The sequence below is a fragment of the Capsicum annuum genome, chromosome 10, assembly GCF_002878395.1.
Source record: "Capsicum annuum cultivar UCD-10X-F1 chromosome 10, UCD10Xv1.1, whole genome shotgun sequence".
In the NCBI taxonomy this organism is placed as follows: domain Eukaryota; kingdom Viridiplantae; phylum Streptophyta; class Magnoliopsida; order Solanales; family Solanaceae; genus Capsicum; species Capsicum annuum.
Window position 1 is genome coordinate 216,910,460 of NC_061120.1, and position 17,808 is coordinate 216,928,267.

At 34.8% G+C, this 17,808-nt stretch overlaps 2 protein-coding genes, 1 long non-coding RNA gene and 1 other non-coding gene across 7 annotated transcripts in view; 2 read left to right on the forward strand and 2 right to left on the reverse strand.

Moving 5' to 3' along the window:
* Positions 1-200: 200 nt before the first annotated feature.
* On the forward strand, positions 201-3,555 carry LOC107843781 (thioredoxin-like 1-1, chloroplastic). 3 transcript variants are annotated; one of them, XM_047397392.1, is made up of 5 exons: positions 258-636; positions 1,383-1,626; positions 1,999-2,070; positions 2,196-2,360; positions 2,660-3,555. In XM_047397392.1, exons 2-5 carry the CDS (start codon positions 1,435-1,437, stop codon positions 2,954-2,956), a joined length of 726 nt encoding a protein of 241 aa, XP_047253348.1. In that variant the 5' UTR covers positions 258-636; positions 1,383-1,434; the 3' UTR covers positions 2,957-3,555. The 3 variants fall into 3 exon arrangements, with proteins under 3 accessions (XP_047253347.1, XP_047253348.1, XP_047253346.1); XM_047397390.1 differs by having other exon boundaries at positions 1,450-1,626; XM_047397391.1 differs by lacking the exon at positions 1,999-2,070 and having other exon boundaries at positions 201-636; positions 1,450-1,626.
* On the reverse strand, positions 3,541-6,330 carry LOC107843782. The gene is made up of 2 exons (XR_001666516.2): positions 4,215-6,330; positions 3,541-4,059 (listed from the first exon to the last, which is right to left on the reverse strand). It is a non-coding gene; the product is annotated as an uncharacterized LOC107843782 (long non-coding RNA).
* Positions 4,363-4,501, reverse strand: LOC124888380. The gene has a single exon (XR_007046506.1). It is a non-coding gene; the product is annotated as a small nucleolar RNA snoR137 (small nucleolar RNA).
* A 3,834-nt stretch (positions 6,331-10,164) lies between the features above and the next one.
* Positions 10,165-17,808, forward strand: part of LOC107843783 (polypyrimidine tract-binding protein homolog 3) — a 19,960-nt gene continuing 12,316 nt past the window's right edge. The window contains exons 1-5 of one of the 2 annotated variants that reach the window (XM_016688174.2): positions 10,165-10,274; positions 12,270-12,333; positions 15,026-15,097; positions 15,191-15,267; positions 15,414-15,495. In XM_016688174.2, coding sequence (XP_016543660.1) covers positions 12,277-12,333; positions 15,026-15,097; positions 15,191-15,267; positions 15,414-15,495 — 288 coding nt within the window. In that variant the 5' untranslated portion in view covers positions 10,165-10,274; positions 12,270-12,276. Of the gene's footprint in view, positions 10,275-12,269; positions 12,334-15,025; positions 15,098-15,137; positions 15,268-15,413; positions 15,496-17,808 lie in introns of those variants that run through there. The other variant, XM_047397393.1, reaches the window with a different exon arrangement.

A 17,808-nucleotide genomic window follows, 5' to 3' on the forward strand; every position in this document is an offset into this window, starting at 1 on the left:
ACCAGTAGTTGTGGTATTGTTCATTCACTATAAAGGAACAATACCACTTTCATGTAGAATTCAGAAAAAAAGTCAAACTATAAAAATTTATTATACATATTTTTATTTTATTTCTGCAAAAATTATTTTCAAGATTTGAATACGTGAAATTCAATGTCCTATTATCCTATCTAGATATATTTCATATTCCTATTTGGTCCAACATTTGACACGTATTGCCACAAATTTAGTTTCTTTGTTATCCAAGGAATCAGTTAATGTCATTCTACATTAAGGTCAACAAGCTTAGCCACCTGTTACATTTGTGGCCATTTTCAAAATATCCATTTTCACATTCCCAATTTCCAATCTCAAGTTCCATTTGAAACTTCTCAATTTCCCAAAAAAAAAAATTAAAAAAATATAATCAAGAAATTCATGATGATCAAGGCAGGATTTTTCCCATCACTTTTGAATTATGGTGATATCAATCATCATCATAAGTATTATAATCAACATGGGGTTTGTGTTTTTCCTATGAAATTTAGAAATAAGAGTTCGTTTGGGTTTTCATTATCAACAAATTATGATTTATTTGGTGGTAGTATTTCCAAGTTCAATAGAAGAAATTCCAAATCAGCAGTTGCTAGTGCTCAGGTTCATTTTTTCTTTCTGTTTTTTCTTTAAAGAAAAATTCTCTATTAGTTGAGTAGCTTAAACATACTTGTATTTTATTGTATTGTTAGTTTAAATGTATATAATAATATTGTTTTGATTCTTACTTAGTTTTTATTGTATAGTATGTTAAATTCGTTGTTATCCAACTGTGACAAGTGTCATATTATGTAAGGATTGATATCGATTTAGTGTGATTGTATTGTTATTGCTTATATAATATTTTATCCTTTGTGCTACACTTTTTGAAGTCAGTCTGCATAAACTTTGACTAATATATTAAGATATATTTTTTTATCATATTAATATGAGAAGGATTATAACTTATAGTAATATTTTTCGTACTCTTTCTGACCATCTAAATTTTAAATATTAAAATGAAGTGGTTTGAGAATTGTAATTTAAGGTACGAATTCGAGTGATGGAAAATCACAAGGTGTCATCTATCCACGCTTTGGACTTTTGAGGATATAGTTAGTTACCCGGTACTTCTGCTGGTGGGAGGTAGCAGGTACCCCTGAAACTAGTAGCGTTGCGCACAAGTTGAACCGAACACCATAGTTATCAAAAGAAAAAGAAGTAGCATCAATGCCCATTTTGGGTGATATGCTTCACTTTTTAAACATTATGTTAGTAAGTTGGACAGCTAAATTATTGTTTGCATAAGTTGGATTATGATTGCAGTATTGTACTGTTACTGTGATGTCCTCCTTTTTAAATTTTGGCAGGCTTGAATATTATAGTATATAAAAAGTTCTACCTTTTCATCTCGCGCTACATATGCGCGTAAAACAGATGAGCATTGGAATCAAGAAAGCTCCAAAATGGTGGGAGAAAGGGCTTCAACCTAACATGAAAGAGGTGAATGGTGCCCAAGACTTTGTCGATTCCCTTCTAACCGCGGGGGATAAACTAGTAGTTGTCGATTTCTTTTCCCCTGGCTGCGGGGGCTGCAAAGCGCTTCATCCAAAGGTAGCCAGTTCTTCTTGTCTAAAGTATCTGTTATAGTATGTGTTTGTGTGTGTCGATATTCTGCAATGATGCTGCAGTTTGTTTATAAACTAGTAGTTGTCGATTTCTTTTCCCCTGGTTGTGGAGGCTGCAAAGCGCTTCATCCAAAGATAATCAGTTGTTGTTGTCTCAACTATCCGTTATAGTATGTGTGTGTGTGTCGATATTCTGAAATAATGCTGCAGTTTGTTGATAAACTAGAAGTTGTCTATTTCTTTTCCCCTTGTTGTGAGGCTGCAAAGCGCTTCATCCAAATGTAATAGATTCTTGTTGTCTAAAGTATCCGTTATAGTGTGTGTTTGTGTGTGTCGAGATTCTACAATAATGCTGCAGTTTGTTGATAAACTAGTAGTTGTCGATTTCTTTTCCCCTGGCTGCAGAGGCTGCAAAGCGCTTCATCCAAAGGTAATCAGTTCTTGTTGTCTAAACTATCTGTTATAGTATGTGTTTGTGTGTGTCGATATTCTGCAATAATGCTGCAGTTTGTTGGCTGTTGATGACCTTAGTCTTGGTAAAATTGGAAAGTGCAGATATGTCAGTTAGCAGAGATGAATCCAGACGTGAAGTTTCTGCACTTGAACTATGAGGAACACAAATCAATGTGTTACGCGCTGAATGTACATGTTCTTCCATTTTTCCGTTTCTATAGAGGGGCTGAAGGTCGTCTTTGTAGCTTTAGCTGTACCAATGCCACGGTTAGTTTACCATCCCGCCTTTATTTGCTTTAGTTTTTCTTCTTACTATACCGCGATCTACTGCAGTATTGTTAATCACATTATATGCTGCTTTCTTCCTTAGCTGGAAATGTCTTTTCTTTCACGTCATTCTCAGTATAAGGATGGTTATGGGATTTCATCTTGATGACTACAACAGCTAATCGATGCATTCTTTTGCTTCTTGTGTTTTATGGCGTGTGCTTCTTTACCATGATGTTTGCTTTTCGTAACATCAGGCAGAATGGTATTCTAACACTAACCGCGATATTCTGGTGCAGATCAAAAAGTTCAAAGATGCATTGACAAAGTACGGCGCAGATTGTTGCAGCCTCGGACCAGTTAAAGGACTTGAAGAGAGAGAGTTACTTGCACTCGCAGCTAACAAAGACCTCTCTTTTGCTTACAAACCAAAAACAGAAGAACCAGTGCCCCTTACCTTACAAGAAGATATGGTGATTAAAACAAGCAGAATATCTTCATCCCATCCAAGTACATTTTCCCCTTTACCACTTCCTATTCCCCTTGCATCAACTTTAAGTAAGGCCAAACAGGATTCGAAGAGTGAAGTTTGTTAAAAAATGGACGGACCTTGGCCTGACTCAACTTGAAAAGTAAACTCATAAGGTAGAAAAGCTCGACAACAGTTCATTCCCTCAAGGGCACTCTTAACGCCCTCTGATTTCTCTAAGACTAACAGTCTGGAGCATGAACTAAGAGTGTGGAAGGATATAGATCTGGCAAGTATCAAGAACACGGACGTTGGACTTACCTTTAAAAGCTAGCTAGCTCACGAGTTAAGAATAGCACAAGACTACATGAAAAGATGACGGTACAGTTCAGCTATTGTGAGACATTCTAACGAAGTTTTTGCCTACTTACCATGGATGATCTTGAGATTCATCAGTAAACTGTGTTATAGAGGTGATGTACGTACAGGTTATCTCGCGTTTTTATCTGCAACTATGTACATAATGCTGCAGGAAATACTATGTTGTGTGTACTATACTGTATTTAGTTTAGTTATTCAACATATTATATGTGGATTTTGGCTTTTAGATGAGGTGGAACAAAAGAATGCATTCCGGCATTCCCCACCCCCCTTTTAACTAGGGACGAAATGAATGTCATACCTGTTGAACTTGTCAATTGAGAGAGAGGGTCAAGTTTCTTACCATTAAGTCTTTATTGGCATACCTTCTATGAGTAAAAAGGCTATACTTTGGAACTGAGAAGTGATCATGCTACTCAGACTACATGATAACACAATAACTACAAGTATGTACCATATAGTATGTATGGCATACTAACATATAACAGCAAGAGCGTTGTATAATAGCAACTGTGCACAACACTTCTCCAGGGAAGACATGGATTTTGTACTGGAAATAAGTCAACCTCATAACAGTATTGAACAAACACCAAATAGTTTGCATCGAGGCATAGTCTTGTATCATCTCACTCTGCCGTACCTAGACCCCACATGGGAGTGGGATTACACTGGGTTTGTTGTTGTCAAGGCATAGTCTGTATCAGCAAAGGAAGGCCTCGTCTTCACAGCCACTTCACAGCCTTTAGGCTTTAGCCGTGATCTGCATCTCCAGAACTTCCAACTCAATTTGCATCGCACATGCAATGACAAAGTGAAGAGCGGAATTCTGTTATTTGTGGCATCCAATAACTAGACAACCAAAAAACATCAAAGACATCAAAGTTGGAACCTTTAAGGTAGAAGCAACCAAGCACCTGCCTCTTACAACTTGTACTACTAATCACAGAATGGATTAAAAGGAAAAATATTAGCTAGAGTTGCACATGGTAAAGATAGGAACATACCATATCAAATTTAGACATCCTAGAGCTGTCAACTATATGCAGCTGTACTAAGAATGTATGTCTTTCATATCCTTGAACAATGTTATATGCTGCACAACTTGAAGGTGATACATCTGAAGACACAAATTAGCATATCATTGTATTATAAGCTTGTACCAGAAGACAGGTAGCGGTGTGCAAAGAGATACATTCACCACGCTGTTTAAAACTGGCATAAGTATTAATCTATGCTTCCGAAACAGGAACACACGCAAAAAATTAAGAGGTGTTCACAAGTAAGAAGTAACTCTATCTCTTAACCATCTAGATAATAATATAACTGACTAGGATATACAGAAACATCTAAAAACTAAAAAAAAAATTAAGTTGATGTGTCGTCAATCTAAAGTAAAACAAACTTCACGCAGATCTGAAAACAGAAGGAACAAAATGCTCTGTTATTGTATATAGTCACACCTGAAAATTCAAACTTAAAGCAGTTTAAAGAGATGCAAGCACTTGCTTCAAACAGAACCACAGACATGAAGGTATTTGAAGCATGAACCATACCAATATATACACAACAGCATACCCCAGGGTATTCCCAGTTCCCACAGGTGGGGAGGATAGAGCATACGCAGACCTTAACCCCTTACCCTACCTCGTAGAGATATAGAGGTTGTTTCCGAAAGAACCTTGGATCAAGTAACACATAACAAGGCAGTTTGATAAAAAGATAGTACAGAGGCATAAGCAAATAAATCAACCAAAATGCATGAACTAGAGCAAAAGTGCGGCAACTCGGTGCACTAAAGCTCCCCTTATGAGGGTCCAGGGAAGGGCCCAACCATAAGGATCCATTGTACGCAGTCGTACCTTGCATTTCTGCCAATGACTATTTCAAAGGCTTGAACCCGTGACCTCCCAATCAAATGGCAACAACTTGTCCAGTTACCAAAATGCATGAACTAGAGCAACTAACAAATAAAAAAACAAAACTTTACTTCTAGATGCACCTATTCAGAATGGAACTAATAGTACTCCCTCAGCTTCCACCTTTGTTTTGTTTATCAAGTCTCAGCTTCACTAATTTTTAAAGCCAAATTAAACTAGATTAATCTAAACCTTTGTTTTGTTTATCAAGTCTCAGTTTGACTGGTTTTTAAAGCTAATTAAACTAGCATAATTTAATGTTTTAAGCTTAAATTTACATATTCGCAAACTATAATACTCAAGCATTATGGGTTACAGTTCTCATATTTTCCAGTAACTCATAAGGAAAAAAATAGTCCCAACACAGACTAAAAGACAAAAACTACACCAAAATAATATGATAGTTGAAGTACAACGCAATAAATAATATATGTCAAAATCTATATAGTTTGACTCTCGATAAGCAAAATATGACAAGTAAGCAATACAATAATACAATAAATCAAGTAAATTGCATGAGTTCTAGCAAATAACACATAAAAATAAAAACTTTTTTGAGGTTTTTTTATGTTTAAGTCCGCACAAACCGTCATCGCCCCGATTTATATGATAGGCTCAGATGGCGAACAGTCTTCATCGCAGTAAAGCAGGGAAAAAGGGCACCGGAGAATTGACCGGAGAGAAAGAGATGACCGGAGCTGCCATAAACCCTAAGTAAAAAGGGCGGTAGCTCCGCCCTAACGCCGCCGGTTAAATTCTCCGCCGCCGTCTTCGCCGCCGCCCACTGCTCAGATAAGATCAAGTAGATTAGGGTTTAAGTTTAGCTCTATCGTCTTCTTAAATAGTTTTTCCTGAAACCTAAAAGGTCCTATCATTATGTAAATTTCCAAATATGCCCCTCACGTCATCCGGTGTCCAGTGTCCGATATCTATATTGGAGTCCAACTAATTCAAATTCGCATCAAATAGGCCTATTCGAGGGTAACACTCCCTACCAAAAACTTTCTCAATTGTCAAAGAGGAAAAAAAACTCAAAATAGTCTATTAATCATTTTTTGAACAAATAATACAAATTTCGATAGTTTGGAGCTTAATCATCTTCTCTTTCAGTTTTTTGAATAAATGTTTTCTTCTCTCAAATTTTAGTTATTCATATACATAACTGAACGTTGATATATATAAGTATCTTATGTGTCAAAATTAACTTGCTTAACGATATTTAAGAAAATAACCAGTATTCTTTTATGTAAAACACAATTACTGTTATATTTATTAATGTGTGATTAATGAATTCCTTAAATTCAGTAACAATTTTTCAATTTTAAAAAGTTGAAACACCAAATCAAGCTAGTCAGTCAAACAACATCAAATTTGAGATTTTCAATCAAATTTTTGCTATTTTTTCATGTTCTCTATTTATCAAAAAAAAAAAAATCTCAAGAAGATGAACATTCCAATAATGTTGAGGCATTCCGATGTATTTTGTCTTCTATAACAATATACATTGCAAATCACTATTAATTTAATATGCAATAAAAAAATTCAATATTGATAATATAGATGAGCAATGACTAACTTCCTTCCATATACATAAGTGTGCTATGTATATAGATTTAACTAACATAGCTCATTAGGTCTAACAAAGTCATAAATATAACTATGCAATGTATATGTTAGGTAAATACAGACGCACAATTGCTTATGTATACCATATACATGACATAGTTATGTGTGTGGTTTAACTTAAAACAACTCAGCAATTTGTATGACATACATATACATAACTCTATTATGTAGATGATTTAAAATAAAATAACCCAACATTGGCCATGTCAAACGTATACATAACATAATAATGTATATGATGTGACATAAAAACTTTCAGCAATGTCAAATGTTATACATATACACGACTGTGTTATGTATCAGTTTATACTTTATAGATAACACAATGACTTTATTGCTCAAACCAACCAACGCAACGATGAACTCGTCCACGATGAAACAAGCTCACATATCTAACAATGATGAGCTTCGACCAACCACGCCGCGCCAAAACGTCGTCTCTAGTGAAGAAGCAACTAACAACAACTACAAGTATGAAGTCGTCTTCCCCCACAACCGCAATTGAAAAGGAATGAAAGAAACACCGCTAAAGAAGAAAAATAGAAGTATGGCGTCATCTTCTTCCACAAACGCTGCTCCAAATCCCATTAAAAATGAAGAAAAGAAAAGTGGAAAAGAAGATGGCTAGCTACCAACAATAGTTATGGCGAGCATGATGTCGTTGACTTTAGGGACGACGAATTTAGAAGGGAAAATGCGGATTGGGGAAGAATCCCCTGAAGGATTTTGATCAGAAGTTTGCGAATTAGGATTTTCTAGCAAGGAGTTTGAAATTCTTTGCAGTATTTTTTGTAAATTCAAAATTTGAATTTGAATGATTGAGGTTCCTTAATTTTAGACACTCTTTGATGAGCATTAAGCGTAAGAAAATGGTAGGTGAGATATGTATATGAAGTTTGAAGAGAGAAAGTGTCAAAAAAATTGTAATTACTTTTAGTAGTTGGAATTTCATGTAATAATTGAAATTTAGGTTGTAGTTTTAAGTATTTTTTCCTCATTTTTTTAAAGTTTTCGACCAAGTGTCTGGTACTCGTAATGGAGTCTAATTAAATTCAAATTTATGTTCTGACAATCTCATATTGGAGGTTAAGCACTCCCCAACAAAGACGACTTTGTATCTAAGGAGACTCGAACTCAAAACATCTGATTAAAGATAAAATAGTACTTATCATTCAATTGCAATCTTCTTAGTAATAGTCTGTTTATTTTGAGCATGAGTTCAAATTAATTCTATTTCTTTTGCATAGTTTGTACATTTAAAGAATCATTTGATATGTGGGATTCGATAAAATATTTTAAAAATAAGTTGGAGTTAAAATTATTTTATACCTGCTTGAAATAAATTTATATCTTTAATTAAATAAGGTTTAAATTCATTTCCAATCTTATTTCTAAATTTCTAAATTTACTTATACTACTTTCTTTAAACGGGGAAAAATTGAAATAAAATCACTTAAATTTGATATTACAATTCGAACTCTTAATGAATTACTGATTTTTATACGTTTGTTTTTGAGTTCACGTAATAAAACCTCAGTTGAAATGTGATTTCTTTTTAAAGAACCTTTTGACGTGTCCTCATAGTCTATTAGTGGGAGGGAGTGTCTCCTCTCCAAACACGTCCTCAACAATATGGTACTTCTTTGGTCTCCTCTTTTAGGGATGTGAATGCTTAGTCAGTGAGAGTTTCATTTTCTCAATCAATTAGGTTGTGTCGACGTTGATCTACATTATATTATGAGCTAGCTTTGATAAAAGATGGCTTGAAAGACAGATAGATCTAAATATAATGACACAATATCTTTTATCAACCATTTGAAAGAAGGTATTGATAGTGATAGAAAAAATATTTTTATTGTTGTCAAGCTACACTTCATGAATGCGCTCAAGCCTCAATGTTGTTAAAAGCCTAGCTCATCATTGTCCATCATAGTTAGCGATTCCAGCTCTATATCAAAATCAAAGTCAGTAGCATCACATAGCCGAACTGTTTCGTAAGTAATTCCTCAAATGACTTGGAACAAATATCTTATTGTCACCCACCATAACCAAATTTAATAATCCCTCCGTCCCATTTTATCAGTCTCAAATTGGGATGACATAGCTATTAAGAAAATAATGATTGGTAATGTAACTTTATCATTTTACCCCTTTTAATTGTGTCTTGTTATTAGTTTCAATTTTGATGGATGACTAATAACAAAGAGTAATCAATTACACTAAGGGTATAATGGAAAAAAAATTTGTTTTGTCTTGATAAATAAAATAGGACAAGTAAAATGAGACATCAAATTAGAAAATTTGGAACGGGTAAAATGGGACGGAGGAAGTATGATTCATACTAACTTGATTAGTTTAACATCCGTGGATATAAATAAACATTTGGTCATGAGAATTTTATTCATTTTTCCCCCCAAAAAATTATTTACTTTACTGAAAAAAGTTGAAAGAAAGTCTTGGAGTAATCGGTAAAGTTAATGTCATGGTCACATGTGATCAAGAGGTCAGAAATACAAGGTAAATCTACGGTAGTTTTAGTGCACTGGACTGCTTTAAAAAAAAAGTTTAAAATAGTAATGTTTAGCCATAAAAATTATTTTACTTTAGTAAAAATTATTTTTGAAAAAGTAAAAACTTGTTTTATTTTTTACTCCTATTTCTATAATAAAATTTCAAAATGACTATAACTTCAACTCCAAAAAATTATATTTTCATGGCTAACGGGGCACTATAGAAGCAACTTATTTTCTTTGCATAATATATAATCAAATATACTTCAATTTCTTTTTCTCTTTTTTGGTAAAAAGATTAAAGGTGAGACCAGGTCTCAATTATTCAAAGCCCAAAATGTACAAAAGCGGGAAAACTTTTAAAAAATTCAAATAAAGTAAAAAAATAAATAAATTACAAGAGGTCTAAGTTCAATGAATTATCTTGTCTATATTTCTATTTCTGGGGCATTTATGTCATTTCAAAATATAGCTAAAAAGAAGGAATTTTGGATTAAAAAAAGACAAAGTTATCAGATTAAGTGGAGTCCTTCAAATTTTTTAATTAGGTGGGAGGGATAACTTTATTTTAAGTGTTTCTTTTTGAAGTTTTTTCGTTTTAATAATTTGTTTCAGTTCTAGAACAACATTGGTAATTGTTTGATAACTTTGCGAAGTTGTTAAACCAACTACCAAAGTTGTTCAATAACTGCGCCTAGCTGTCAACAACCAGGCGTAGTTATTTGACAAGTGCCACAAGTTGTTCAACAACTGTGCGAGACAATTAATGTAGTTGCCCAACAACTGTCTCAATTGTTTAAAAAAAACTTAGTTTTTTTTTTAATAAATTTGTGGGACCCGCTTGTTTTATTGGAAACTTGGAAGGGTATTTGACTCATTTTTCTCAAAAAAAAAAAAAAACAGCTTTAAATATTAAAACATAAACTGGAAAAATCCCACATAATCACTCAAGCCCTAATTCTCTCTCTCTTCTCTTCTCTTCTCTTTCTCTTCACTCTCTCTGTTTCTGAAGGTCAGATCCTTAATTCACTTCCATTTTTATGTGTTTATTCACTCTAATTATTTTTTCTAATTCATTCTATCTTAAACTTTTATTACTGAATTAAATTGGGATTAAATAAAACTTAAGTGTTTAAGAATTAGAATCATTAAAACCTGTGTTTATTAATGTTGTTTTGATTTTTTTGTAATAGATTAAAAATGTTCTTTTTTTAAAAAAAAATTATTAAGGATGGAGTTTTTCAAGGGTTAAACTCATTTGTGATCAATTTATGTGTGTATAAGACTAGAGAAAGTTATTAAAGTTGGAGTTTTTTTGAAAGATAAAACTGATAAGTTATGAGTAGAAGTTGTTGGAAGTATGAAATTATTGTTAAATGCTATAAGGTGATTTTTACGTGGTTCCTGTTGCTGGTGGGAGTGGCAGGTATTGCGTGGAATTAGTCGAGGTGTGTAGAAGTTGGTCCGGACACCACGGTTGTTAAAAAAAGTATAATTGTTTTTTGCTAAGATTAGGATGGAGGTTTTAAAGGCTTAAAAGCATTTGTGATCAATTTATGTGAGTAAATGAGAAGAGAAACTTGTTAAAGTTGTAGTCTTTATGAAAGATAAAACTGATAAGCTGTGAGTAGAAGTTGTTGGAAGTATAGAATTCTTGTTAAATGTTAATAAGGTGATTTTTAAGTGGTACTGTTGCTGGTGGGAGGTGGCAGGTATCGCATGGGAATTAGTGCGCAGAAGCTGGTCCAGACACCACGGTTTTTAAAAAATGTATAAATTTTTTGATAATATTAGGATGGAGTTTTTTATTATTTATATGAGTAAAGGAATAGAGAAAGTTGTTAAAGTTGGAGTCTTTTTGAAAGATAAAACTGATAAGCTATGTGTTTGAGTGGGAGTTGTTGGAAGTATAAAATTCTTGCTAATGTGATGTGATTTTTTGCCTGGTACCTGTTGCTGGTGGGAGGTGGCAGGTATTCGTGGAATTAGTCGAGGTGCGTGAAAGTTGGTCCGGACACCATGGTTATTTGAAAAAATTATAATTTTTTTTTGCTTATGTTAGGATGGAGTTTTTTAAGGCTTAAAATCGTTTGTGATCAATTTATGTATGTAAAAGAATTAGAGAAAAGTTGTTAAAGTTGGATTCTTCATTAAAGATAAAACGGATAGGCTATAAATTTGAGTAGAAGTTGTTGGAAGTATAAAATTCTTGCTAATGTATAAAATCCTGGGCACAATCTAATGTCTCCTAAAAAGGAATGAACCATCTTAGAGAAAGTTAAAGAAAAATGGTATTTTTACTATTGAATCATCAGGGGTCCAAAGGTGTTTGGCACAAATCTGATACTTGTGGTAGATGTATGGCATGAAAGAAATCTATTTGGGTTTAGGAAAGTATTTGAGTTTCTGGTCTAACTGATCAGTGAGATGTATGTGGCAACTGCATTTAATTATGTGGATGTCAAAAAGGTTGTCAACTTATCGGCGTTTACTTTTAAAGATACCTATTAGTTCTAAGCATGATTTGGATTCTTCCTGTTTCTCAAAAGAAATTTGAAGTTTCGATGTCAATTTAATTGTCTTAAGTTACCCTTTCTAGGCAATAGTTGGGCGGAAATGGCTGTAAACATGCCACGTGTACTCTTTTACCAGCATCCGCAACTTCACTTTTTGAAATAGCTTGCATATTTACCTTGTTTCTATCTTGTTGATTTTCCATACTAATAAAATGAGATATAAAGGCTTAGTTTTACCAGTAGACCGTTGTGATGTTATTTGTTGACAACTCTTAACTTTCTTTAGGAAGCAATGTTTGTGGTCAAAATGACTTAAGATATTCTTTTATTCTGAATTCTCCTACGTGTGGTCGTTTTTCTTAAGTTCTTTATCTACTGTGACTAAATTCTTGTCTTGCACGTGCTTAATTATTCTTCCGGCATAATGTGACTTTGCCATGTGTTTGAGGCGCGTTTTTATTTCAATGCCATTTGTTGTTTTTATGATTCAGGTAAAAAATGACTGAGCCGTCAAAGGTCATTCATGTTCGCAACGTGGGCCACGAGATCTCAGAGGTAGATACCTACCCCACTCCCTCTCTCACTTGCTCTTTCTTCTCTTTATCTCCTGGATATGCATCTGTTCTACTGAATTAAATGTGTGACCTGTGAGTTCCCAGTATGTGAACTAGGTTTATTTTGCTTTACTATTTTAGAATTTTCTCCTAGCGTCATTTGCCTCGTCGATGCTCCATTGAAAGCAGAGTGCTTCTAGCATTTTACTTATTGTGTTGTACTATTTCAAAGGTTAAAGTCTTTCATGTAATTAATCAAAAATGTTCCGAGCGCGTGATGTGCATGTAATAAATATATACAAAACGAATTTCCACAATTAAGATTAAGAAAAGATAGTAGAGTTTGTGATAGATGATTAAAACGGGCAGCACAGAACGTGCTAGCTTCCTGGATAAGAATAAAGTATTTAGAGAAAACAAGAAAACTATGTGGAAGTGAAATTCTGAAGATTAAAGATAGCTGAAACTCGAAAATAAAATTCCCAAACCTCAAATTAATTGCTAAGATCCCTAGTTAATTGTAGTAGACAAAATAAGCGGATTAGGGATAATCAAGTTTACAAGCAGATTTAATTCAATTACTCAGATGATAAGTGATCTAAACCCTTAATTGAATAATCAAAAACAATAATTAGTATAAGACTAGTTACCTTCTTTGATTAAATGGGTAAGAACCATACATATCAAGCAAAAATTAATCTTACTAACTTAGAAAAAACCGTTCTCGTAAGGTTGTAAGATAAATAACAAGTAGCCGGCAATACACGAAGGGATACAGCAGAAACTCTCAATAATATTAATGATGCTGTTTCTAAAAAGCAACAAGTATACCCCTATATATAGGGCCCAAATGTGTACCTCTCTTCTAAACACCATAGGATTCGAAATCTAATTTTTTGGGAATAATAGTAGTAAAATCTAACTAGGAAAGAATGAAAAATTGATGTTACACTTCTTCTCAAATCATGTTTTTCGACCCCATTTGGACTTGATTTTCAGCTCCTTGGGGGTCCATGTGGTCCTCAATCTTCCTCATTTGGGCTTGGATTTGGACTATGAAATATGTGTAGTACTTGGCCCATTTCGCCACAATTCTTGGGCTCATTCTTTGATAATAAGCTTCATCTTGATCTCCCATTGAAGCTCAACATTGTGTTTCATCTTCTTAGCTTCCAAAACTTCACCTAAGTCCTTTAATGAAGGTATGCCATCATGGATGCTATCACTCCCATTCTTCATAACGGCCGTACGCGCGTACCAAAATTCACAGAAGTATCATCTTATTTGAAGAGATTATTCTAGCACCTGTCTTTGAAGATAGAAAGTTTGCCAAGTGCGTATAGTCGTTCTAAAGGTCGGGTTATGCTTGTCTTTTAGCTTCTTAGCATTTGATTTCCCACTACACTTGAATTTCCAAAAGAGAAGCACTTAGCATTATGCCATTTTTATTTGGTTTAGTGTTCATGCAGTTTGGAAGTTGGGAACACTTTGTTCGTTGAGGTAGTAAATGTTTAAAACTGAGTGGAACAACAAATCCTTCCTCTTGCATTCACTTGGATTCCTTTCTATTTTAGTTCTCTTTTCCACTCTATTGTAATAAGAAAGAAGCAAGACAGAATATTTGGAATGCAAGTTTAATAACGTGAGGCAGGAAGACGAGGTGGTAGTAAGATTGGATTCCCAGACGGTGTGTAAGAGGGATAGTTTCAAGTATCTTGGGTTCATGATTCAGGGGAATGGTGAGATTGACGAGGATGTCTCCCACTGTATTGGGGCGGGATGGATGAAGTGGAAGCTCGCCTCGGGGGTGTTGTGTGATAGGAAGGTGCCGCCCAAGCTTAAAGGCAAATTCTACAGGGTGGCAGTCCGTCCGGCCATGTTGTATGGAGCGGAATGTTGGTTAGTCAAGAACTCTCACATTCAAAAATTGAAGGTGGCGGAAATGCGGATGTTGTGTTGGATGTGTGGGCTTAATAGGGGTGATAGAGTTCGAAATGAGACTATTCGGGAAAAGGTTGGAGTGACTTTGGTGGAGGATAAGATGCGGGAAGTCCGATTGAGATGGTTCGGGCATGTGATGAGGAGGAGCACGGATGCCCCGGTTCGTAGGTGTGAGAAGCTTGCTTTGGATGGTTTCAGGCGGGTTAGGGGTAGGCCGAAGAAATACTGGAGAGAGGTGATCAGGCGGGGTAAGGGTAGGCCGAAGAAATACTGGAGAGAGGTGATCAGGCGGGACATGGAGTAGTTACAGCTCACTGAGGACATGACCCTAGATAGGAAGATCTGAAGGACGCGGATTAGGATAGAAGGCTAGTGCCAGTCTGAGTCGTTGGGGTAGGGCATTACTTGGTAGATGTATTATTCTTGCTAGGACACTTTGTTGCATGCTTTATTACGAATTTGTTTACTATTCTTTGTTTATTATTCCTTGTGGGTGGCGTATTTATGTCTTGACATCTTGTTCCATGCTTTATTAAGTATTTGTTTATTATTCCTTGTCTTGAGCCGGGGGTCTATCGGAAACAACCTTTCTACTTCTCCTGAAGTAGTGGTATGGACTGCGTACATCTTACCTCCCGTCCCCACTATGTGGAAATACACTGGGTTTTGTTATTGTTGTATTGTTATTGTTGTAATAAGAAATAAAGTGATGCTATAGGTGCAATGATTTCTGTTTTTTTTTTTTTTTTCAGAATGACTTGCTTCAGCTATTTCAGCCCTTTGGAGTCATTACCAAACTTGTAATGCTCAGGGCAAAAAATCAGGTGCTTCTTTTATTCATTTACTTTGATTGGCATTTCGCAGAATGATTAGAGTATGTTGCTGTTTCTTAATAATTACATCTTGCGGAAGTACAGGCCCTCTTGCAAATGCAAGACATTTCTGCTGCTGTAAATGCAATACAGTTTTATTCAAATGTTCAACCCAGCATAAGGTACCTTGTAAAACAAAACTTGTTTATCCAACTGGATATATATATAGCTTTTCAAATTACTGTGTTTGCTAATCTTTCAATAGACTACACTTTTGCTGCATCTTTTTGTTCAACCTTGATTAGTGACTCATTTTTCTCGTCCATAGGGGAAGAAATGTTTATGTACAGTTCTCATCTCATCAAGAACTGACAACTGTGGAGCAGAGTTCGCAAGGGCGAGGGGATGAGGTCAGTGAACCCTTTTTGTCTTATAAGAGGTGGCATAGTCTATCACTTATATTGAACTTCATACTAATGCTGTCCCTGGAAGACATACTGATAAACGTCCACCTGGTTGGCTTTAAAGTAGAAAAATTTTCAAGCATATTTTGCTGTTTGCTTTCTGACCTACATGCTTTATAGATTCTTTACATGTTTGAAAGATTCATTTCTAATATTTACTTGATGTACAGCAGCACTAATAAGAAGTACATAGTTCACTTCCAATTCCTTATCAGTAGATAACTATGTGAAGCCTGTAGGATAATAAATGATTTCACTCGTCATAAATGGAACCTTTAGAATTGTGTGTTAATGTGTATTCAAATGAGTGAAGGAATGCTATCTCAAATTTACAAGAAGTGGACGAACGTAGTTCGAAACCTAGGTATAGACATATTATGGAGACACCAAGAGAAAATTTGAGGTTTTGTGGTCGAACTGAATGGAGAATATGAATTAACCTTTGAGATGTTTGCCTACCCGGCACCAGTTATGCGCCTTGCGCTTATGGTGTTAAAGATATAAGGTCTTAACTGATTGTTCTCTTTCACAGTTACTGACACTAGAACTAATTTAATGCAGTTGGAGGTTCTCAAAAGGTATGATTTTTAGGGGAATTGAGAGGCATGAAGAATATAAATATAGATGATTGTGTTGTTCTACGGAACACGGAGAAGAAGAAAACGTTTTGAGGATAAAAAATAGACAAAAAGACTCCTATTCTATTTCTAATTAGGAAACTAATAAAATCTTATTCTAACTTCAACTAGGATACTAATAAATCCTATTCTATATCAACTTAAATAACTGAATTCTCAGAAATAAAATTACTAAACTAAAAAGAAAAATAACAGCAAATAACTCAATACTTCAACGCTCCTCCTTGAGATGTTTGCTGGTAACTCCAAGTTGTTCACGAAGAGTTTCTTTGGGAAGAGTTTTGGTAAATATATCAGCGAGCTTCAATCCCTCCTTGGTCTCAGCAATTTCATTGAACATCTCAATACATTTCTTCACAAGGTTCTTCCTAATCACCTTGAGAATGTTGTTCTGTTATAGCATCTCACGAGATATGTTGAGAGGCAAATCATCAGAGTCGACAACACCCTTCGCAAATCCAAGGTACTCGGGCATAAGCTCCTCACAGTTATCCATAATGAACACCCTCCATACATATAACTTGATGTTGTTCATCTTTTTCCGAGCTTGACATTCTAACATAGCATCTTACTTCAAGAAAACTGCAAGCTCCACATCTTCAGAAGCCTTGTCAAAAGTTGCAACAAAATTTTTTGTACTGTGGAGGTATTCAGCCCTTGAATATTTAGTCCAGAATTGTTTTCCTGACATCTTTCCAGGAACAAAATTTAAATATGCTTGGCAGACAACTAGTTTCTCAGCAAAAATCTGATGAATAGCCTTTGAAAAGCATTCAATCCCATTTCCACCACCAATTGCAAATATTGTCCTTCAAAGTTGCACCAGCTAAGCTACCCCGTTTCTCTTTCAAACAAGGGCACATAGTCCTTTCATCATTTGCTAGGTTGTACTATTCAACTGTGTCATACCGCAAGCTTCCAGTTCCACCACCAAATACATAAAATTTTCCACTCAGCTTTGCAACCGAGGCATATGCACGGACTGAATTCATTGGTTTAAGTAAATTTAACACATCGAATGAAGGTAAATACGAGTCCAATGCTGATAACCATGATACACCATCATATCCTCCAGTTAGGAAAATTATCTCATGCTTCAGGTGTCCATCATCAATATGGTCAATCATTATTTCATCAACATGTGTACAAAAAGTATTTGAGGACTCCAGCGCATCATACATCTATATTTTAACTGTTTAATTTCTTGTTCAGCATGAGCCATCTTCTGCTCCAAATAATCCATCTTACGATTTTTCTCTTCTATAAAAGCTTTAAGTTCTTCCAAATACTTCAGCTGGTCTTCCTTGAGGAAGATAGTTATGTTTATTCCTCTGCCCAATTGCTCAACATTTACATCCCTCAAAACAATGAATGAACCACCTGCTTGTGATTCCCATATATGCTGTTTGTCAATGAACCACCTTTGAATTGGAACTCAAATTCTGAAAAGGGAAAACAGATTTTTGTTGTTTTCACAATTTTCCAACTCCAATTCCAACTTTTATTATTATTACATATAACCCCAATCTTTTAAATTTTTACATAAAATTCTCCTTATAACATTATTTTTTCAATATTACGTATATAGTAGTTTTAAAGAATACGATAATTATAATTTCAA

What these genes read in the sequence shown, in the direction of transcription:
- LOC107843781 (XM_047397390.1), top strand. Translation starts at nt 418, where the DNA reads ATGATGATCAAGGCAGGATTTTTCCCATCACTTTTGAATTATGGTGAT. An exon ending in CAGCAGTTGCTAGTGCTCAG is followed by an intron (nt 637 to 1,449) that starts GTTCATTTTTTC and finishes CGCGTAAAACAG; the next exon opens with ATGAGCATTGGAATCAAGAA. An exon ending in GCAAAGCGCTTCATCCAAAG is followed by an intron (nt 2,071 to 2,195) that starts GTAATCAGTTCT and finishes TGGAAAGTGCAG; the next exon opens with ATATGTCAGTTAGCAGAGAT.